Source organism: Mobula hypostoma, chromosome 4, assembly GCF_963921235.1.
Source record: "Mobula hypostoma chromosome 4, sMobHyp1.1, whole genome shotgun sequence".
NCBI classification, from domain to species: domain Eukaryota; kingdom Metazoa; phylum Chordata; class Chondrichthyes; order Myliobatiformes; family Myliobatidae; genus Mobula; species Mobula hypostoma.
The window spans coordinates 167027415-167051797 of record NC_086100.1 but is presented as its reverse complement, the minus strand read 5'-3'; the positions used below and the strand labels follow the sequence as shown (position 1 = coordinate 167051797).

The window sequence follows — 24383 nt, the reverse complement described above, 5'->3', positions numbered from 1 at the left end:
GGTGACTACGGCCTATTGTATCATGTGCCTCCAAGTACCCTGAAACCACATCCTTAACAATCGACTCCAACATCTTCCCAGCCACTGCGGTCAGACTAACTGGCCTATAATTTCCTTTCTTCTACCTCTCTCCCTTCTTGAAGAGTGGAGTTATATTTGCAATTTTCCAGTCTTCTGGAACCATTTCATAAACTGGTGATTTTTGAAAGATCATTACTAATGCCTCCATGATCTCTTCAGCCACCTCTTTCAAACTCTGGGGTGTATACCATCTGGTCCAGATGACTTATCTACCTTCAGACCTTTCAGTTTCCCTAAGAACCTTCTCTCTAGTTACGGTAACTAGAGAGCAAAGAGCTGGCTGGACCAGCCTTAAAGTCTAGTGCTGATGCCACTACACCACCAGGCAGCACTCATAGAAGTTAGTTAGGGGGTTAAAACCAACTTTAACTCCTAACTAAGATAGAGTTGTAGAGCAATTCAGCATGGATACTGATCATTGACTCAACAAGTTCATGCTGACCACAGTGTCCACCCAGCTATTCTCACTTTCCTGCATTCCGCCCATATGTCTTAAAGCCCAACCCTCCATGCACTCATCCAAATGCTTCTTAAATGATACAATTGTACCTGCCTCAGCTACCATCTCTGGACAGCTCATTCCCTATACTTACCACTCTCTAAATAAAAAAGTTGCTTCTCAGGTCCCTATTAAATATTTCCCTCTCACACCAAATCTATACGCCCTAGTTTTGGACTTGCCTACCCTGGGGAAAGGACTGTTACCATCCTTCTCATCAATGCCCCTCACAATCAGTCTGCTGTATACAAACAGGATGCTGATGTTGCCATGTTACAACTGTGACTACAGTTAGAGTTGGTTGCAAAGTACTTTGTGATGTTTTGAGGTTGTGAAAGGTGCTGAATGGAATGCTTTTATATTTACCTGTGTGTTGGTTGACAAATTGCCTTCATACTTGGATACAATAGAGACTAGTCGTTTAAGTGCTAATTGTTGGATAAAACACATCTTTCATACTTTTTACCCACAACAGTCACCCATTAAATATTTGCATCATTCCAATGTTAATATAAATACATATTGTTAATTGACCATGCAGCTATAAAGAAGTGTTAACTGTGACAGTTCTATGTGTTACATTTGCCTCAATAAATTCTTATATTTAAGAGACAACTGGGAAGGGCCCAGTTCAGGGTAAGTTCCCATTGAACATTACTTCATAAAGCTGTGAGGTGCTCCTGCAAGTCCATACGAGGACCCTACAGCAGAGAAGCAAGCCATTCTGACACCTGGTTTGTCCTCCACCAAGGCTCTTGTATTCTCACCAATCAGCACTCTCTCAAACCTCCTCTTCCAAACCATCAACTACTATTCACCCTGACAAAACCAGTAAAGAGTACAGAAATTACTTCCAAATTTCCTATTGTTTCAATTACTTAGTATGTATGGTTTTCGGTTTGGTTTCCTCACATGGGAGAAGAGAGTCACAGTTTGCACACCTTATTGATCCTTGCTGCTCTTTGCTCAGTTGCACTGTAGATTACATGCCCAAGGAACCAGGATGTCCACCCCACTCTGCTTTACAATCATAGTATCATACACTTTCATCCCACCCAGTCCACACTGATGACAATACTCATCCACACTAATCTCATTTGTCTGCATTAAGCCTGTATCCCTTTACATCTTTTCTATTTAAATACTTGTCCAAGTATTGTATCGGCCAAATAAAAGGCAGCTCTTTCCATATTTTCACTACCTGTGTGTGAAAGTTTTACCACTTAACTCTTTAAATCCCCCCCCCGCCCCCCTAAACCTGTGTCTTCTCCTCCCAGACTCCTCTGCCCCGGGAAAAAGACTGACTATCCTATCGTTGCCCTTCATAATATAATCCTCTCCAAGGTCACCTATCAGCCTCTTACTTCCTCCTAATGAGAATAAACCCAGCCTGCCAAATCTCTCCTTTTAATTGCATCCCTTTTTTCCAGGCAACATCCTACTAAGCCCCCTCTGCACTCTCTCCATTGTTAATACATCCTTTAGTGTAGTGACCAGAACTGTTCACGTGAATGGAACAAAGTCAGAGTTTGGTTCTCCTAAGTTCCAACAACAGCTGTATTAAGGTAATTTGTCCAGCCTGCAGCACTACACAGACAAGCTCAATAATCACTGCCAGGAGAAGGTAGTCACACTCACTGGAATAGGTGCAATGGAAGACTGTCCCAGCAGGGGGCAGCTGGTGTCAGGGACAGAGCATTGAACTCAGGCAGCAGATATTTTATTTTTAAAATATTAATTAAGCTACTCAAATGCAGTTGACTTAAAAACTTACCATTTTGTCTTTGAAATACTTCAGTTCATTCCTATGTAAAATAAACCATCTGGTTTTCCAAGTCTGGAGAGATAAGAAATTGTACATTAATTGTTCAGAATAAAACCACACACCATGCTTCATGGTGACTGAGCAATGCATGAAGTACAATGAGTACTAAAAATGTAAATATTTGACAGGTCAGACAACATCTGTGGAGAGACAGGTGGAGTTAATGTTTCATGACCATGATCTTTCATCCCAATTTAAATAGAGATACAGAAACTACAGATGCTGGAACCTGGAGCAGAAAACAATCTGTCATAGGAACAGTGGGTCAAGCAGCATCTGTGGTGGTAGTGTGAAAGAATTATTGATGGTTCAGGTCAAGATTCTGCTTCCAGACACAGAGAAAAATAATTGTTGATGGTTTGAAACCCAGTATCTGAAACTGATGTGTTTAAGCTTGAAATGTCAACAATTCCTTTCTTCTACAGAACTCAACCAGCCGAGTTCTTCCAGCAGATTGTTACAACAATCTGATTTCTCTTTTTCTTCCAGTGTCATTGTTCTGAAACATCTCTCTTCGCCTCCACAGATGCTGCCTGACCTTTGAGTATTTTTCAGCATTTTCTGATTTATTTTTAAAAATAGTTTCAACATTTGCAATATTTTGCTTTTCAATTATGAATTTAAAATTGCTATTAGTAATTGGCCAGCCTGCCAGACCAATGCCTTATTCAGGCAACACCTGCCTGAAATACTCTGATAAAAAACATTCGTCTTTTTTGCTCCAGTATATTCATTCGCTGGATCCAAGCATCAATAAAGAAGTCATATTCTTTTGAGAAGGTGATTCCATGGCATCTTCTTGCACCACTGCAGTTCATGCAATGCAGTATTATAGATTAGCTTACTAGCCCATTTCAGTCATTCCTTTCATCCAAAGTTAATCAGGAAAAACTTCCCTCAAGTGAACCATTTTGTTTTTAGTTGTTTTAATCACTACTGATATCAGTTTATTTCCTGATTTATTTAATAAGTTTAACTCATGATTTCAGATTAGTAAATAGAGATGCAAAAGCAAAATGCTACAGATGTTGAAAATGTGAAATTAAAACAAAATGCTAGGAATATTTAGCAGTCGTGCAGCTTACATAGAAATAGAAAAAAGTCAGTCATTGCTTCAGGCTAATGATGGAAGGTCAACCACTTAATTTAATATTAACTGCTTTTCTCCACATGCTACCTCGTCTAACGTGTATTTCCAGTATTTCCCTCTTTTTACTAAGTTTTGGGATTATTGAACTATTACATCATTGTGATGCTTTAACAGTACAGTACATTTACAGATAGACTTGGGAGCGTGCAGGAATGGCGAGAGATTTTTATAAGGTTATTATGAACAGTCATGGCTGTATCCACAGTAGGAGTGCTCTGACTTAACCATGGTGTTCTGTTCTCGGGAGTGTCAGAACTGCAGTCAACATTGTGAGTGACCAATTCTGTCTCTTGAGCTTGTGCTGGCTTTTTCAAAGGAAGCCTGTTTGACACACTGTACAGATCTTTGCCCTTCATTTTTTTTTTCTCCTTTTAAATCCCTTGCAAGCACCTTTTTAAATGGCTACTCATAAATTTACATTCAGCAGCCCATAGATCCATACTTCCACAACCTTCAGCTATTGCAAGGGTCCAATACTACAGTAGTCTTAACCTTGGCCATAATGTACTAAAAATATACCTGTTTACCCTTTATCTAACCTTTTAAGGAGCTTGAAATAATTAACTTAAGTAAGTACATTGGAATGCAGACTGTGGTTAAATATTCAATAAAATCTAACCATTATAGCTTCTCAAAATCCATTCAATTGTACATTTCCAAAGAAGTTCAAGGAGAAGCTAGAAATGAAGACCTTGACACCAACACCCAGATCAGGAAATATGAACGAATAAAGAAATCCTGGCACTTAATCATTAATCAAGGTACTCATTGAAAGAACATAGTTACCCACAGCTCTGTAAACATGCTTTGTTTAAATCTAATTGTCTTTTGAGAGTTCAGAGTTTAGGTCAAGGCTTCCACCCCATAACCATCATTTCAGATGTGTATTGCAAATCACACATGCATGCATGCTTCACCAATTACTTTAGTCAATGATTAAATTACCTTTATGCCAGTGAAAATAGAGTAACACAGCAAAATCGGGCCCTTCTGCCCAACTCATCCATGCTGACCAAGATATCCATTTGCCCACATTTGGTCATAACCCTTCAAATCTATCAAATTGGAGTTAGTGGAAACCTCTAGTTGGATAATACTCTTTATCCTCAGCTGCAAGGAGAACAACTCCAACATCTCCTTTGCTTCCACAAATCCCTAGTAAATAAGTTGTAACCTTGTATGTGAATCACCAAGGTGGCCTGACTGTGGGTAAATGGGAGCAGTGCAGATAGATACAATAGGTGGTGTGGGTCAAAGGGCCACACCACCATGTATGCTGCATAACTATGGGCCTTGTCAGCACTTCAACACCTTTCATAAAATGTAGCACCTTTCTGTAATTGTGCACCAGCCACACATCGGGTCTTACCTTTACTCTGCCTCCTTGTTTTGTAAGATAGCCTTCTTTGGTGCCCAGCTGAAAATTGAAAAGAACATGGTGGGTAACTGAATTGCTTGGGGTGGTAGAGACTGAGGACAGTTGTGGGGGTTTAGTGTGGGGTGTAGGTGGGTAGCTGTGTTACAAACATTGACGGAGAGGCAAGGGAAACAGCACAGGAGACAGCCATTCAGCTCATCACATTCAGACTAGCCCAAAATGGGCTTTGATTGATGCCATTTCCCAGCTCTTGGACTGTGACCTGGGCAGGTCCCGGTTCATGAAGTACTTGTAAAACATGGCGAGTGTCTGTCTGCCACACCCTTCAGACAATGAAACACTAGTTCTGCAGTAGTTCCGGAGCCCACTGCGTGTTGAATATGTGTACTTCCTCAACCCACCTCATCCTTTGATCAATAGATTTAAATCTACGCTCCCCAGTTACCAACTTCTTTGCTATAGGGAACATGTACTTGTCACATGCACTACCCAGGCTTCTCATAATTTTGTAAACCCTTGTTCCAGAGAAACAACCTCAGATTTTGCCTTTTCTTCAGTGGGTTTGCAGCTGGGCTCATCAAGGTCCACTTTCTGCCTCTTGTCCTCAAGGTGAAGTGCAGTTCTGTCATTCCCCAGCTTTAACGACTTGGGTTTGATCCAGACTGACTGCACGGACGGTGTGGCGTTTGCACACTCTTCCTGTGACCACACGTGTTTCCCCGGGTGCTCCTGTTCCCTCCCACATCCCAAAGATCTGAGTGTTATTTAACCACACAAGAATTGGTGTGGTCTGGACATTCTCCAGCAGCTTGCTATTTGTTCTCGATTATATAGCCACTATAAGATTCTCCTTAGTAATGGGGTTACTGACAGAAACAGAGGGGAGCTGATTGGGATTTGTGAAAGAAGATAAGTTGTAGAGAGACAAGGAGAGGGAATGGAAGGGGGTGCCTGAAATGCATTGCCAGGGAAGGTGCTGGAAGCAGTTATGATAGCAACATTTAAGGGGCAGACAGGCACATGAACAGGTAAAGGAAGGTATTGGAATATAGACCATGTGCAGTCAGATGAGATTACTTTAAAGTGGCAAAATGGTTGTCACAAGCATCGTATTCTACAGTCTATATTATATATACGGCTCTAGTGTAGGGGGAAAAAGTGAAATGGCAGAACTAGATTCAGGAAACAATCTTACTGTACATTCTGCTGTGGGAAATGAGTTTAACCTGTTCCATTTGACATCTACTGTAGTCAGCATTTTTTTTTTAAAAAAACAGTAAGAAATTACTTCTTGTAGACACCAAAGTATTGATACAAAATAATTTGCATTTCTGTGGTGCCAATCACAAGCTTCGAGTATCCCATAGAACATGGCATTAGACACGATATGAAGCTGGAAAGAAAACCCAACCCATCAGTGTATGACTTACCGCACTGGGAATCAAAAGACCCAAGTAACATCTGAGGATATTCTGAAATCCCACTATAGCAGCTGGAGAATTTAAATTCAGTTAACTAAGCCAATAAATCAATACAAAGTCAGCAGTGGTGGGGACCACAAAAGCTCCCGTAGGCGAGTGAGTACTATCCCTTGGAGAAGAGACAATTCCAGGCCAACAACACACGGTCATCCTCACTGCCCTCTACACAGTCATACATATGGGAACAGGGTCATCAGCCTAACTAGTCCATACCAGTCAAAATTCCTTTTTAAGCTAATCCCATGCCTGCATTCGGCTCATATCCCTCTAAATCAAGGGTTCCCAACCTTTTTATGCCATGGACCAATACCATTAAGTAAGGGGCATGTGGACCCCAGGTTGGGAGACTGTGCTCTAACCCTTTCCTATTTTTGTACCTGACCAAGTGTATTTTAAATATTGTTACTGTACTTACCTCAACCAACTTACGCTGGCAGCTCATGCAACATATAGGCCCAGCTCTGGATGAAGAAGTTGGTCCCAAGATTTCCTTTAGATCTTTCCCCTTTTATCTTAACTCTCTAGTTCTTGATTCCCCAACCCTGGGGAAAAAAGATTGTGTGCATTCACCCTATCTACACACCTCATTATTGTATACACCTGTGCTCCAAGGAATAAAGTCCTAGACTTCTCAGTTTCTCTCTCTAACTCAGACCCTAGAGGTCTCATCAATGTCTTGTAGGATTGCAACATGATATCCCAACTTCTGTTATTCTGTAAATACGAGAAAATTTGCAGATGCTGGAAATCAAAGCAATAAGCACAAAATGCTGGAGGAACTCAGCAGGCCAGGCTGCATTTATGGAAAAGTGTAAGCAGTCAAAACATCCCAAAAAGTCAAATGTTTACTCTTTTCCATATGTAATGCCCTGGTTAAGATTTCTACTGCTATGCTGTGAGGTACTTTATTTTAACAATTTTCTGTAAAAGCAGCATATCCTGCTGGTGAGAATGTTTTGGTTTCAGCTAAGGATAAGGAGCCATGTTGTCCAACATCGGAACGTTGTGTCAGCTAATCAGGATGGTGGGATGGAGAGGAGGTTCTAGAGAGAGCTGGGTAGAGAGATTTCTGAAGGACCGTAGTCAGGTTCGTGGTCTTTTAGCAGGAGATGGGAAGAGGAGAGGAGAGGATCAGGGAAGATGCCGGGAGGATCCTAGCCGAAGGGAAGACGTTAATGCAAGAAGTGCTTTGTGAGACAAAGGAGTCCAAGAAGGGAAGTTCAACCTGTGATTGGTGATGAGAATTCAGTGCCGCAAGTAAAGTGTACACCCATCCACTATTCAAATGATGGGGTTATGCGCACATTTAGACTGGTTTAACTGTAATGGGCCCTTTTTTTTAAAAAAACTTTTCTTTTTTCGATTAACTCATAAAGATGAAATTGGTAAATATACTTTCTTTATAATTTTATACTGGTGTACGATGTGTTATTCCTTGGTGACCAATAATTGTATGGGCGATATTTACACAGCATTTGCTCAAACCAGAATTCCCAACATTCCTGTTTGGATGAACCCCAAATCATACTGACCCTAGATGTATATTGTTGAGAAAGGTGACCCGCTCACTGCTGAGTCACATAACTGTTAGCAGAGTTGGTTAACGAGCCAAGCTGGCATTCGAGCTCTGGTGAGGCCCTCCAGCATTTTGTGTGTATTGCTTCTATTATTCTATGAGTGATAAAGGCCAGCATGCCTTTTTCATCAGCCTGTCTACCTGTGATGCCACTTTCAGGGAAAAAGATTACATTGCCCAGATAAGCAACCTTAAATGCTGGCTTAACTAACAAAATCTACATACCAAGAATGAACATCAGGTTGCCAAAGATGCCACAGAAATGTAGGTCTTTTCCTTGATCTAACTGTACATTTTAACATTGCCATCCCATGTGTTTTAGAAGGAAATTTCAGCTTTGAAAAGAATTCATATTGTGTTCTCAACCAAGTCAGGAACAGGCACCGATGCACTTACCGAAGCAGCCTTGGAAACAAGATCGTTCTCCGTGCGTCCAGTCTGCATGGCTGTATGAACCCGGACTGATTCGTAAATGGAGGGCTCTTCCACTTGCCGCGGATACGGACTTTTAAGCACAAGGAGTGTTCCTTCAGCAAATACATTTAATAAAAACAATCATCTTTCCAAATAGAAAAGTAACAGATCAACAGCTCATTTAGTCACATCACAAGCACAAATGTGCATTGTTGTACATGTACATCTTTTTGTTTCCAAGCTAATGAATAATGTGTATCAAAGTACTGGAGATAGTCAGCACCATAGATAGCATTTATAGAGAAAAGCAATTCACATTTCAGAGTGACAAGCTTGCAACAGAACAGATTTGATGAGCGGTTATTGAGCTGAACAGTGTATCTCCCCCCCCCCCCTTGTCATTGTCCCCGACTGCTGGGCCTTTCAAACATGTTCTGCTTTTATTTCCAGAACATCTGCTTTTATGTGAACCTTGAACTATCTTGGGACATTTCTGTGGTAATATTAGACAATACAATTGTTGACATTTAAATAAATGCGACAGAATTAATACAAAATGTAACCTGGAGTCAGACAACAGGGAACAAGGTCTTTCACCCCACTATTCTGACCATCAATCACCCATTTGCATTAATCATTTTGTCCTCAAATTCACATCAACTCCTCCCAAGACTCTATCATTCACCCACTCACTACAGGTACTTTACAGCGGCCAGTTAATCCTCGCCATGGGAATGTGGGAGAAACTGGTGCACCCAGAGGAAGGGAAAAGGAGGACGTGCAAACTCCATACAGACTGCATTCAAGGGGAGGTACTGTGAGGTGACTGCCTGTGTACCACTGTGCTGCCCATCTCTTATAGCGATGAGACTGCTAACATCAGTCACCAAAGTTGGCCAAACCTTAGGCACTGAAGTTCTTTTGCAACCTTTCATTTATCATGGTGCACTCATTTAAAAAAAATCATTCTGGGAATGTGGACACTGAAGCACGCTTTGGGGAGTTAACATTTTGCCGGACTGGTCAAATTCCACAGGAACTGGGTTCAATCCAGCAGTCTGGAATACAGAGACAAGATAGGTACACGAAGCTTAGAAAAATAGAGGGCTATGGGTAACCCTAGGTAATTTCTAAGGTAAGGACATGTTCGGCACAGCTTTGTGGGCTGAAGGGCCTGTATTGTGCTGTAGGTTTTCTATGTTTTTCTATGTCTAAGACATTCTGCAGATGCTGTAAAGCTTGACCAACACACACAAAATTCTGGAAGAACACAGCAAGAAAAGCAGCATCTATGGGGGGGGGGGAGGAATTACACAGTTGACATTTCCCTGTAGATTGATGCCTGACCGTTTCCTCAGAGATGCTACCTGACCTGTTAACTTCCTCCAGCATTTTGTGCATATTGTCCAGATCACAGGTTCAGCAAGGCACATTTACAATAACTGTAACTGGGATTCTTAAAATCTATAAAGATAAATGCTCTAATGAGAGATTTCATCTACAAGGATGGCCACAATAGAGCCAATAAGGTCATTATTTATTGCCATTTCCTAACTGCTGAAAGACATTAATAGTGAGCTATCTCTTTAAGCTGGTAAAATTCCCAACAGTGAAGGCATTCCCTCAAGATTTAACCCCTCACCTGGTTTCACCTATCACCTGCCAGCTTATCCTTCTTCCCCTGACCCACCTTCTTATTCTGGCTTCTGACTCCTCCCTTTCCAGTACCGATGAAGGGTTTCGGCTGTTTACTTCCCTGCACAATGCTGCCCGACTTGCTGAGCTCCTCCAGGATTTTGTGAGTGAATGCACCATCACTATTGATATTAGTTAATCACACACCAGGATACAATGAAAAACTTCTGTGTGCCACCCATACAAATCATGCCATGCATCAAGGTAGTCAAAAGAACACTTAGTTAATAAGCTGAGAAGTTTGAGGGGAACCTGCAGATAGTGATTTCCCCCACGAGTCTGCTGCCTTTGCCCTTCTCGTTAGCACAGGATACGAATTTGGAAGTTGGTGTTGAAAGATACACATGGAATTTTACAACAATGAACATGCAAACCAATAATTTGCATTATTTAGAATTAATTCCCTCTGCTACATGACTCTCCACTCAAGTGATCAAGGAAAAAGTGAACAATACACACAAAATGCAGGAGGAACTCAGTAGGACAGACAGAGAGGAATAAACAGTCAGCATTTCAGGCCAGGGCCCTTCATCAGTTGATAACCTTCACCTATTGTAACCAGGTGATAGATGAAACCAGGTGAGGAGTCAAATCTTGAGGAAATGCCTTCACTGCTGGGAATTTACCAGCTTAAGTACACCTCCATAAGTCAGTCTCCCATTCATTTTCTCCCCCCTGTCAGTACATAGCTAGCACGCCGAGAATTGGTCCAGAGTTAGTGGTATGTTCCTTGCGAGAGATTTAGGAACCTGGGGAAACTTCTAATCTCCCTGATAGCTACACCTGCATGGTGCACTGAGCTGCAGCTCCTTAGAGACCATGTGACGGAACTGGAGTCGCAGCTGGATGACCTTCGACTCAGACAGGAAAACGACATGGTGACGGATTGAGGTGACCACCTCCCTGTAGCCCCCAAGTTGCAGGAGGGAGGTACCTGGGTAACTGCCAAGAGAGGGAGAGGGAATAAGCAGCCAGTGCAAAGCACCCCCGTGGCTGTTCCCCTCAACAAGTAAACCACTTTGGATACCGTTGAGGGGGATGACCTTTCGGAGTAAGCTGCAGTGACCTGATCTCTGTGGCTCAGAAGGAAAGGTCGGGGGGGGGGGGGGCGTTAGAAGAGCACAGTTGTAATATTCCACAATTAAAGGAACAGGCAGCAGATTCTGTGGACTTGAAAAGAGACACCTGGATGCTATGTTGCCTCCCAGGTACCAGGATCGGTGATGTCTGGGATCGGATCCACAGCAAGGGGAAGGGTGAACAGCCAGAAGTCGTGGTGACATATTGGTACCAATGAAATAGGTAGGAAGAGAGAGGAGGTCCTGAAGAAAGACTATAGGGAGTTAGATAGAAAGCTGAAAAGCAGGACCTCCTCTGGATTGCCGTCTGTGCCACGTGCCAGTGAGGGTTAAAATGGGATGATTTGACAGGTGTGACTGAACAACTGTCGCAGGGGCAGAGTTTCAGATTTCTGGATCTTTGGGATCTCTCCTGGGGAAGGAATGAACTGTACAAAAAGGACTGGTTACACCTTTATAAAAAGGAAGGGGACCGATATCCTTGCGGGCAAGTTTTCCAGAGCTGTTGGGCAGCGATGGGAACCAGAGGGAGAGGGCTGAGGATGGGGCAGTTGGTATACAAATAGATGCAGTGTGTAGAAAGACTCAGGAGGAAGAGCAGGCAGATGATAGGGAAAAATCTCACCTCCCTTTTATTCTTTATATATCTGAGTCATGGCTAAAAGAAGATCATAGTTGGGAGTTAAACATCCAAGGATACACAATGCATCAAAAGGACAGGCAGGTAGGCAGAGGGGGTGGGGTGGGGTGGCTTTGCTGGTTAATAAAATGAAATCAAATCCTTAGAAAGAGCTTTCCTAGGATCGGAAGTTGTTGGATCCTTGTGCGTCGAGTTAAGAAACAAAGACACAAGAAAGCAAAAATTAGTAAGAAGGTAGAGGATTGGTAATTATTTTAAAAACAAACAACAACAAAACACAACTAAAAAGCCGTAGGGAGAAAAAAGATTAAACATGTAGGTAAGCTAGCCAATAATATAAAAGAATATACAAATAATTTTTTTTTCAGATATATAAAGAGTAAGAAAGGTGAGAGTGGATATCAAACTGCAGGAAAATGGCACTGGAGAGGTAGCAATGTGGTCCAAAGAAATTGAGGATGAAGTTAGTAAGTATTTTGTGGAAGACACTAGTAGAATGTCAGAAACTTGAGAGTGTCAGGGGTGAAAGTAGGTGTAGTTGCTGTTTCTATGGAGGTGATGCTTAGGAGGTTGAATAGCCTGAACCAGATGGACTACACCCCAGCCTTCTGAGAGAGGTGGCTGAAGAGCTCTATTATTAATGAGCTTTCAAGAATCACTAGCTTCTGGAATGATTCTGAAGGACTGGAAAATTGCAAATGTCACTCTACTTTTTAAGAAGGGAGGGAGGCAGAAGAAAGGAAACTATAGGCCCATTAGCCTGACTTCAGTGGTTGAAAAGATGTTGGAGTCTATTATTAAGGATGAAATTTCAGGGACTTGGAGGCACATGACAAAATATGCCTACGTTAGCACGGTTTCCTTGAGGGGAAATCTTACTTGAAAAATCTTTTGGAATTCTTTGAGGAAAAAACAGGTAGGATGGACAAAGGAGAATCAGTCTATGTTGTATACTTGGACTTTCAGAAGGCCTTTCATAAGGTGCCCAACATGAGGCTGCTTCACAAGATAAGAGCCCATGGTATTATAGGAAAGATACTAGCATGGATGGAAGATTGACTGATTGGCAGAAGGCAAAGAGTTGGAACAAAGGGGTCTTCTATGGTTGGCTGCTGGTGACTAATAGCATGCCACAGGGGTCGGAGTTGGGACCGCTTCTTTTTACATTATATGTCAATGATCTGGATGAAGGAATTGATGGATTTGTGGCCAGGTTTTGGGACAATACAAAGATAGGTAGAGGGGCAGGTAGTGTTGAGGATAGGCTGTATGCAAAAAGACAGATTAGAAGAATGGGCAGGTGAAATATAGTGTGGGGATGTGCATGGTCATTCACTTTGGTAGAAGGAATAAAGGTGTGGACTATTTTCTAAATGGGGAGAAAATTCAAACAGAGGTGAAAAGAGACTTGTGAGTCCTTGTGCAGGATTCCCGAAAAGTTTATTTGTAGGTTGAGTCGGTGGTAAGAAAGGCAAATGCAACGCTAGCATTCCTTTCGAGAGGACTAGAACACAAAAGCAAGGATGTAATGTTGAGGCTTTATAAAGCATTGGTCAGAACACATTTGGAATATTGTAAGCAGTTTTGGGCCCCTTATCCAAGGAAAGATGTTCTGGGCAGAGGAGCTTCACAAAAGTGATTCCAGGAATGAAAGGGTTAACATTGAGGCATTTTTCATGGCTCTGGACCTGTACTTGCTGGAGTTTAGAAGAATGAGGGGGCCATCTCATTGAAACCTGCTGAAATTTGATAGAGTGAATGTAGAGAGGATGTTTCCTATAATGGGGGAGTCTCAGAAAAGAATAGGGATTCCCAAACTTTTTAATGTCATGGGCCAAGGGGTCAGTGGACCCCAGGTTGGGAGCTCCTGGAACAGAGGCACATCCACTTAGAACAGAGATGAGAAAACATTTCTTTAGCCAGAGTGCAGTGAATCTGTGGAATTAATTGCCACAGACAGCTGTGCAGGCCAAGTCATGGGTATATGTAAGGTGGAGGTTAATAGGTCCTCGATTAATCAGGGCATCAGAGGTTACAGGAAAAAGGCAGGAGAATGAGGTTGAGAGGCTTAATAAATCAGCCATGATGGAATGGTGGAGCAAAGTCAATGGGTTGAAATCCCTAATTCTGCTCCTATGTCTTGTGGTCTTATCAGGAAGTTGAGTAATCAAGTTCCTCCTGCATTTTGCATCTATGTGGGACAAGGGAATAAAAATGTTATCATGGTAGAGTTAAATGGAATAAACACAGAAGAGCATGGTCTAGTTTGGGTACATTTTCAAATCTGCTGTATGTTACATCAGGGTATTCAAAATCACAGTCAGCTATGCTCTATATGGTTTAGAGAATCATCTATAAAAGGCAAGGAAATAATATGTATTAATTTACCAGTGAAACCTTATCCAATTTTGATCGGTATACCTGGCAAAATGTGAAATGATGCTGGATTACCTGTCTCGCTTCCAATCAGTGGCTGGTTGGCAAAGTGATTGACAAACTCTGATAGTGAATGGAACTCACTAAAACCAAATTTGATTGTGCCGTCACTCCACTCAATCTGGAAGTGTTTGACGGAATCTTTGCCTCTGCAAAGGAAAGTTTAGAGCTGTGAGTGAAGTTCAATGTGAAACAAGGGACCACTTTCCAAAATAGTTGTTGGTTTTACAATTTCTCGATGTAGATATCAGTAGGTTACTGGCTGCTTGAGCTCCAGTTTGCTGTCACCTTCACAAGCACCTAACTGATCTCTGATGCAGTTTTTTCCCCCAAGAACCAGAGTCTGAAATGTATTAATAATGGATTGGATTTAGCACAGCTAGAATCAGAAGTCTCAGAATGCTGTTTCGACATGACCATGCTAGAAACACTTACAACAGCTGTAAAACTCCAGCAGACATTTGAATATTTTATTAAATCACTGGGATATCTCCCTGCGGTATGTCCAGATCACAGGATGATTTGGCAAAGGCAGCTTCATAGATTCAGAATAATACTTCATGGAAACAGACCTTTAGGCACATATTGCCCATGACGAGCAAGATAACCATTGGCTCATGTTGGCAACGGGAAGACAGGATGAGTGTAGGTATACAGGAAATGGAGGAGATGTGGATGAGGGCAGCATCAATGGTGGAGGAAGGGAAACTCCATTCTTTGAAGGAAGAGGATATCAATGTTTGGAAAAGGAAAGCCTCATCCTGGCAGCAGATGCAGCACAGACAAAGGAACTGAGAAAAGGGAATGGCATTTTTACAGGAGACAGGGTGGTTAGAAGTGTAGTCAAGATAGCTGTGGGAATCGGTAGGTTTATAAAAGATATCGGAGACAACTGCTCTCCAGAGATGGAGACACAGATTGAGAAAGGGAAGAGAGCTGTCAAAAAGATGGACCAAGTAAATAAGGGCACGGTGAAAGCTGGAGCAAAGTTCATGAAATTGATGAGCATAGGATGGGTGCACAAAGCACCAACAATGCAATCGTCAATGTAGCACAGAAAGAATTGGGGAGCATTGCTAGGGAAGGCTGGGAACACGGACAGTCAATGAGAAAAGCTGGGGCCCACGCAGGTGCCATGGCTCCACTGAGTTTGGAAATCCACATGCAACACATCAACTTCCCCGCAATTTCCACCGACGGGTCCCTACCACCACACGCATCTTTACCTCTCCCTCTATGATTCCCTTTTCCATTGGACACTCCCCACTAACCTCCCTCCTGGCACTTATCCCCTTGCAAATGGCAGAAGTGCTGTACCTGCCCATTCGTCACCTTCCTCACCTCCATTCAGGGCCCCATACAGTTTCTCCAGGCGAGGCAACACTTCACCTGTTGGGGTCATCTACTGTATCCAGTACTCCCAATGTGGCCTCTTCTACACTAGTGAGACCCGATGTTGATTAGAGAACCACTTTGTTAAGCACCTCAGCTCTATCCGCAAAAAGTAGACTTTTGCAGTGGCCAGTCATTTCAATTCCTATCCTCGTTCCCATTCCAGCACGTTGGTCCATGGCTTCTGCTGCTGCTACAATGTGGCCACTCTCAGGTTGGAGGAGCAACACCTCATATTCAAAGTAAATTTATTACCAAAGTACATATACGAGGGGTGATTGATAAGTTCATGGCCTAAGGTAGGAGGAGTCAATTTTTTAAAACCTAGCACATTTATTTTTCAACATTGTCCCCTCCTACATTCACACACTTAGTCCAGCGGGGTCATGAAGCATAGGGATCCCTTCTTTGTAGAAGTCGGCGTCTTGGACCTGCAGAAGTGGTCGACAGCAGGGGTGATTGATAGGTTCGTGGCCTAAGGTAGAAGGAGATGAGTTATACAGCTCTCGTTACATGCACATGCAGTTCAACTCTTTGAGTGATTATGCAGAAAGTTTGAAGTTAATAACTCATCTCCTTCTACCTTAGGTGTCCTTCCATTCTGTGGTTGTGCCCTCCGGTCCTAGAGTCACTCACTATAGGCAACATCCTCTCCAAATGCACTACCTGGGCTTTTCAATAATCAATAGGTTTCAATAAGATTCTTAAACCCCCCCCCCCCCACCCGACCCCATTCTTCTTAACTCCAGCAAGTACAGACCCAGGACCTCTTGGGAACACCCTCTGGACCCTCTCCAAGGCCAGCATATCTTTTCTTAGATAAGGGGCCCAAAACTGCTCACAATATTCCAAGTGTGGTCTGCCCAATTCCTTAAAAAGCCTCAGCATTACACCCTTGCTTTTGTACACTAATCCTCCCAAACAGAATGCTTACATTGCATTTGCCTTCCTTACCACCTACTCAACCTGCAAGTTGACCTTTAGGGAATTCTGCACAAGGATGTTCAAGTCACTTTGTACCTCTAATTTCTGGATTTTCTCCCCATTTCAAAAATAGTCCATGACTTTATTCCTTCCACCAAAATCCATGACCATACACTTCCCTACACTATATTCTATCTGTTTTCTTTGTCCATTCTCCTAATCTCCTAACCTGCTGAGTACCTCCAGCATTTTGCTTTTGCTCCAGATTCCAGCTTCTATGGTCTCTTGTGATAACTCCAAATATAATTGGATTGGAGAACACATAATTAATGCGCATAATTAGGTTTAATTAAATCCAGAGATCTTGCTCTCACTACAAGTAAAATTGCTCACAATTAACACACACTCCCATAAACACATTAGCTTAAGTAATTCCAGCAACCGTTTCATTGTCTTTGCGACCAACTGGAAGTCTAATAACTGAGCAATTTTCCGTCCCCAGTCTGATCTGCTTACCTTACCGACAGTGCGTACAAGTTTGGGGCATCGTGACTTTTCCTCAGAAGGTAGCTCCCATCGTTGCCATTGGACAGGAGAAGGGCCTCAGCAGCATGGCGAGAGAGGTCGTAGTGATACCAGCTGTCCGAGGAGAAGCAAACGAGATTATTAGAAAGGGAATGAACTCTACATGGCTTTTTTTTAAATCTAGGAGAGCCTCAGTTGTTCTGAATTATCTTGGGAGGAGATTGCTGTTGTGATTGTTCACGTAATCTGCATTTATTAAACTCAACACAGTCAGCTTGTTTGACTTAGCTTGGTAAATACCTGGTTTGCAGTCAGTTATACACTCAATCATCTGCTCCAGAATTTTATGGGGACACAAGTAGTACCTAATGCAGGGATTCAACCCAAAATCTCGATAATTCCTCTCCCCCCTCCCCACAAACCATAGATGCACGTCCTGGGTGATGGGGGTCCTTAATAATGGACACCAGATTTCTGAGGCACTGATCCTTGAAGATGTCTTGGATATTACAGAGTCCAGTACCCATGATGGAGCTGACTAATTTTACAATTTTCTGTAGCTTTTGATCCTGTGCAATAAGTAAAATAAAAAAATAATAATAAATAAACAAGTAAATCAATTAACACACACAAAAAATGCTGGTGAACGCAGCAGGCCAAGCAGCATCTATAGGAAGAGGTAGAGTCGACGTTTCGGGCCGAGACCCTTCGTCAGGACGAACTGCGTTTAAGATGCTGCCTGGCCTGCTGCGTTCACCAACATTTTTTGTGTGTGTTGCTTGAAATTCCAGCATCTGCAGATTTCCTCATGTTTGCGAAGTAAATCAATTACATATATTAAATATTTTTTTTTAATGTGCAAAAAACAGAAATACTGTATATTTTTTTTTTAAAGTGAGGTACTGTCCAAAGCTTCAATGTCCATTTAGGAATCAGATAGCAGAAGGGAAGAAGCTGTTCCTGAATCGCTGAGTGTGTGCCTTCAGGCTTCTGTATCTCCTACCTGATAGTAACAGTGAGAAAAGGACATGCCCTGGGTGCTGGAGGTCCTTAATAATGGACGCTGCCTTTCTGAGACACCGCTCCCTAAAGATGTCCATGATACTTTGTAGGCTAGTATCCAAGATGGAGCTGACTAGATTTACAATTTTCTGCAGCTTCTTTCGGTCCTGTGCAGTAACCCCTCCATACCAGACAGTGATGCAGCCTGTCAGAATGCTCTCCATGGTACAACTATAGAAGTTTTTGAGTGTATTTGTTGATATGCTAAATCTCTTCAAGCTCCTAATAAAGTATAGCCGCGGTCTTGCCTTCTTTATAACTACATCAATATGTTGGGGCCAGATTAGATCCTCGGAGATCTTGACACCCAGGAACTTAAAGCTGCTCACTCTCTCCACTTCTGATCCCTCTATGAGGATTGGAATGTGTTCCTTCGTCTTACCCTTCCTGAAGTCCACAATCAGCTCTTTCGTCTTATTGATGGTGAGTGCCAGGTTGTTGCTATGGCACCACTCCACTAGTTGGCATATCTCAGTCTGTACACCCTCTCGTAACCACCTGAGATTCTACCAACAATGGTTGTATCATCAGCAAATTTATAGATGGTATTTGAGCTATGCCTAGCCACACAGTCATGTGTATATAGAGAGTAGAGCAGTGGGCTAAGCACACACCCCTGAGGTGCACCAGCGTTGATCGTCAGTGAGGAGATGTTATCACCAATCCACACAGACTGTGTTCGCGCATACAAGCTGTACACAGGCAGGTGTTCATAAGCTGGGCAAGACATGTAATTAACATTAGCCGATCTTCAGTTAACATTTAATCCCAACCTTGAAGTAAATAATTGAGAGGGTTTTGGTTAGTGTCAGGAGGGCCCTGAACCATGGCCCTTGCCCTGACAGCTCCTACAGTGGCTGCACCCAGTTTCAGTGCCATTATCAGCACTGTCTTCCACCTGCGATGCTGCTGCAGGTGAATTTTTCATTGCTCCTGTGCATATGACAATAAACTCTGCTTTGATTTTGGATTTAAGAACATGCCAGTAAGCATCGTCAGTCATTGGTAACACCTTCTGAGCCACATTCCCAGCACCTTCAGAACAGGCATGGTGGCATAGTAGCGTAGCAGTTAGTGTAATGCTTTACAACAAAGTTCAAAGTACATTTACTATCAAAGAATGCATAAATTATACAGCATTGAGATTCATCCACGTACAGGCAGTCTCAAAGCTAGAACCCCAAAAGATCCCAACTTTTTTTTAAAAAAAGACCAACACCCAAACCACAGAGAAAGAGAAAACAAAAAACACAACAAAAGCAAGCAACAGCATTCCAAACCAAATTGAATCAGCAATCACGATTGGGATTCAATACCCACCACCCTCGGTAAGGAGTATGCACGTTCTCCCTGTGACAGTGTGGGTTTCCTCCCACATTCCAAAGTAGTACGGGTTAGGGTAGTAAACTGTGGGCATGCTATATTGGTTCCAGAGGCATAGTGACCCTTGGACTGTGATGGTCATTGGCACAAATGGCACATTCGCAGTATGTTTCGATGTACATGTGACAAATAAAGCTAAAGTCAATTGAATGGGTCAAAGGACAGGTGGCCCATCTGCCAATGAATGTGGCCTCAATTTTGCCCTTGGGATAAATATCTATATTACTCAGCCAGCACCCCAAATTAACACTCAGCAGGCCTTGCTTCACTGCACCCACAGCTGTTGTGAGCCACAGGCTAAAACTGGGTCTGGACACCCTTGGGACCTGACAACAGAAAATGTCCCCAGTCATCTTCAGCTGAGCAAAAGATCTAACTGTTGGCGGTGTAATGACATCCTCGTTCGACTTCAAGGCCGGTAGTCCCAGGATCGAATCTGGCCGGCTCCTTGCACCCATCCGTGTTGGGATGAGCGTCGAGCTAACAACTTAGCCTCATAAAAATAAAAGACAAAATGCTAAAGAAACAGCACGGTTACTGCCTGAAGCACCACAAGGCACAAAGGGTAACTCAACAATGGTGGGACAGTCATGGAAAATGGAAGCCAGAGAGTTCAGAGAACTGTCTGTAACCCAAAGTTTCCATGTCAGAGAAACTGTCAGCTGAAATAGCAAAAGTCACACTGATCGGCTAATTAGCTGCAGGTTAGAGTAGATTTAAGCTTTATTTTAGATCTTGGTTAGCTGTTGCATAGAACTAGTGAATTGGTACAGATTCACATTGATTTGCCCAGCTATGCTAGTTTCAGTCTGGGTTTAGAACAACAAGCACCACCTCACAGGGCAAGCATTTGCTCAGTGCACAATATCCTGCTGAGAGAATTTCCTGAAACTTAAATTACTAGCCTGTCCTACCAGCACAAAGTCCAAACTCCAAGTTCAGCAAACTGAAATGAGGGGCAGAGAAAGTTCATGCGTCAAATTCAAAGTAAGGAAGGTCCCCAGCTAGACAGATGACCTGTTGCTGGAAGATATTAGTGTACCACAGCAAGTGATAGCATGGAAACCAATTACGGGAAATCCATGAACATAACTGAAAGCTACACTGACTGGTTCACTGGAAAAACTAACATTTCCTGATTACAAATCATCCAAATCTAATCAGAAAACTCAAATCTCTCCTCAGCCTCATCCTCTTTCATAATCTCCCCACCCACCCCCCACCCCACCAAGCACCTTGTAGGGGTAGATTTTTATGTTACATCTACTTTTCACCAAATCAAATCGGGAGGCTTGAAGAATTGCAGAAGTTCACAAACTATCAAAACCAACATGATAAATGTTGCTTCCTGTTATCTTTACAGATACATATTAATAGCAAAACTGTCATTGGCAAAAGGGCTCTACTGATGAAGGGTCTCAGCCCGGAGGGTCGACTGTTCTCTTTTCCATAGATGCTGCCTGGCCTGCTGAGTCCCTCTAGCATTTTGTGTGTGTTGCTCTACAGGAAAGTTTGTTCACTTTAATTATATAGAGATACAGCACAGCCTACTGCTCAGCAAGCCACTGATTTAACCCTGGCCTAATCACAGAACATTTACAATGACCAATTAATCTACTAACCAGTAGGTCTTTGTTCTGTGGAGGAAACCAGAGCATCTGGAGGAAAAACACACACACACATAGAGAGGAAGAATGGACAAACTTCTTTTTTTAAAGTATAAGAGGACACCGGAATTGAACTCCAAACTCTGACACCCCGAAACGTAATAGCATCGCGTTAACCACTACGCTGTTGTGATGCCCCAATTTTACATGTTTACATAAGCCAGACAAAGAAAAGCCATTCCAATTGGCCTGAGTCATAGAAAAGTACAGCACAGGAATAGACCCTTCAGCCCATCCAGTCTGTGCCAAGCTATTTAAACTGTCAAACCCCATCGACCTGCACCTGAACCACAGCTCTCCATACCCCTACCACCCATGTTCCGATCCAAACTTCTCTTAAATGTTGGAATCGAGCTCGCATGCACCACTTGCATTGGCAGCTCATTCCACACTCTCACGACCCTCTGAGTGAAGAAGATTCCTCTCATGTTCCCCTCAAATATTTCAACTTTCACCCTTAATCCATGACCTCTAGTGGTAGTCCCACCCAACCTCACTGGGAGAAGCCTGCTTGCATGTACCCTACACCCCTTGTACTTTTGTATAACCCTATCAAATGCCCCCTTAATCTTCTTTGTTCCAAGGAATAAGGTCCTAGCCTATTCAATTTTTCCTTATAACTCAGGTCCTCCAGTCCGAGCAAAATCCTTCTAAATTTTCTCTGTACTCTTGCAAACTTATTTACGTTTTTCTTGCAGGTAGGTGACCAAAACTGCATACAATATTCCAAATCAGGCCTCACCAGTCTTATACAACTTCAACATAACATCCCATCTGCTATACTCAATACTTTGATTTTGAAGGACAATGTGCCAGAAGTTTGTTCTACCACATTTCTCAGTGCCTTATCATTCACAATGCAAGACCTACCCTGGTTGATCCTACTGAAGTGAAACAGCTCACAGTTGTCTGCATAAAATTCCATCTGCCATTTTTCAGCCCATTTTTCCAGCTGGTCCAGATCCCACTGCAAACTCTGATAGTTTTCCTTGCTGTCCACTACACCCCCAATCTTGGTATCATCCTCAAATTTGCCTATCCGGTTAACCACATTGATCCAGATCATTGATATAGATAACAAACAACAATAGACCCAGCACCGAACCTTGTGGCACACCACTAGTCACAGGCCTCCAGTCAGAGAGTCAACGTTCTATTACCACGCTCCAGCTTCTCCCACAAAGCCAAATATCTAATCTAATTTACTACCTCATCCTGAATGCCAAGTGACTGAAGCATCTTGACCAACTTGCCATGCAGGACCTTGCCAAAGGTCTTGCTAAAGTCCATGTAGACAGCATTCACTGCCTTGTCTTCATCCACTTCCCTGGTAACATCCTGGAAAAACACTAAGATTGGTTGGATATGACCTGTCATGCACAAATCCATGCCGACTATCCCTAGTAAGTACCTGTCTATTCAAATACTCATTTATTCAGTCCTTCAGAATACCTTCCAATAACTTTCCCACAAGTGATGTCAGGTTCATTGACCTATAATTTTCTGGTTTATTTTTACAGCTTTTCTTGAACAGCAGAACAACATTAGCTATTGCCAGTCCTTCAGCACCTCATGTCGGTTACGATGATTTAAATATTTCTGCTAAGGCCACTACAGTTTCTGCGCTTGCCTCCCACAGGGCCTCAGGGAACATCCTGTCAGGTCGTGGAGATTTATCCACCCAAATTTGCCTCAAGACAGCAAACACCTCCTCCTCTGTAAGTTGTGTAGAGTCCACAACTTCACTGCAGCTTTGCCTCACTTCTATAGACTCTGAGTCCATCTCCTGAGGAAACAGAGATGCAAAAATTCCATTTAAGATCTCCCCAATTTGGTTCCGTGCATAGATAACCATTCCAATCTTCCAGAGGACCAATTTTCTCTATTTTCTTCCTTTTGCTTTTAACAAATCTGTATAATCCCTTGGGATTCTCCTTCACCTTGTCTGCTAAGGCAACCTCATGCCTTCTTTTAGCTCTCCTGATTTCCTCAAGTGTTCTCTTGCATTTCTTCTACTCCATAATCACCTCATCTGCCTCTACCCGCCATGCACTTTCCTTTCTCCCTTAACCAGGGCCTCAGGTTCCCTAATGTTATCTTTACTGATTCTGACAAGCATATACAAGCTTCGTACTCTCAGAATTTCACTTTTAAATGCCTCCCACTTACCGAGAACACCTTTGCCAGAAAACAGCCCATCTCAATCCACACATGCCAGATCCTTTCCGAGACCAATTTTGATTGTATTTCTCCAATTTAGAATCTCAACCTGCAGACCAAACCCATCTTTTTTCCACATTTACTTTGAAACTAATGGCATTAAGATCACTAGATGCAAAGTTTCCCTACACAAACTTCAGTCACCTGCCCTGTCTCATTCCTTAATAGGAGATCAGGTATCGCGCACTCTCTCATTGGGACTTCTACGTACCAATATTAAAAAATTATTGAACACATTTGACAAACACTATCCCATTTGTTCCTTTTACAGTATGGGACTCCCAGTCAATGTGGAACCTACTATAACACCCTTATGTTTCTTGCAATAGTCTGTGCTCTCTCTAAAAAATTTATCCCTCCAAATCCCGCAGACTTTTGGGTGGTCTGGAAAAAAAAAAACCCCATTAACATAGCTATAACTTTCTTATTCCTCATTTCTACCTCTAGAGCCTCACTAGACAAGTTCTCCAATCTGTCCTGATTTAGGACTGCCGTGGCATTTTCCCTGACTAGTAATGCCACCCCTCCCCCTTTAATCCCTCCCACTCTATCTAATGGAACCCCAGAATATTGAGCTGCCAGTCCTACCCCTCCTGGAACACCATAATTCCATGTGTTGATCCATGCCCTGAGCTTACCTGCCTTTCCTACAATTCTAATGATAGTATTAATGTTCTTGTATTGACGATAAGAATAATGAGGGTCAGGTGTGTTGGGGGGGCGGGGATAGAGACAGAGCCAAGATTAGTTAAGGGATACAAGGGCATACATATACATATAGGCTCAGGAGCTTGAAGACTCGTATGGCCAGGTTTGGGAACAGCTTCTTTCCAACTGTGATAAGACTGCTGAACTGATCCTGACCCGGATCTGGGCCGTACCCTCCGAATATCCGGACCTGCCTCTCGGTTTTTTTTGCACTACCTTACTTTCCCTTTTCTATTTTCTATTTATGA

General features: G+C 42.6%; 1 protein-coding gene across 2 annotated transcripts in view; it reads right to left on the bottom strand.

Moving 5' to 3' along the window:
• Positions 1-24383, bottom strand: part of dapp1 (dual adaptor of phosphotyrosine and 3-phosphoinositides) — a 92620-nt gene that overhangs the window by 10139 nt on the left and 58098 nt on the right. For both annotated transcript variants that reach the window (XM_063046911.1, XM_063046912.1), the window contains exons 2-6: positions 17087-17209; positions 14270-14403; positions 8387-8517; positions 4925-4972; positions 2355-2417 (exon numbers count right to left, since the gene is read on the bottom strand). In XM_063046911.1, the coding sequence (XP_062902981.1) occupies positions 2355-2417; positions 4925-4972; positions 8387-8517; positions 14270-14403; positions 17087-17209 (499 nt within the window). The remainder of the gene's footprint in view (positions 1-2354; positions 2418-4924; positions 4973-8386; positions 8518-14269; positions 14404-17086; positions 17210-24383) is intronic.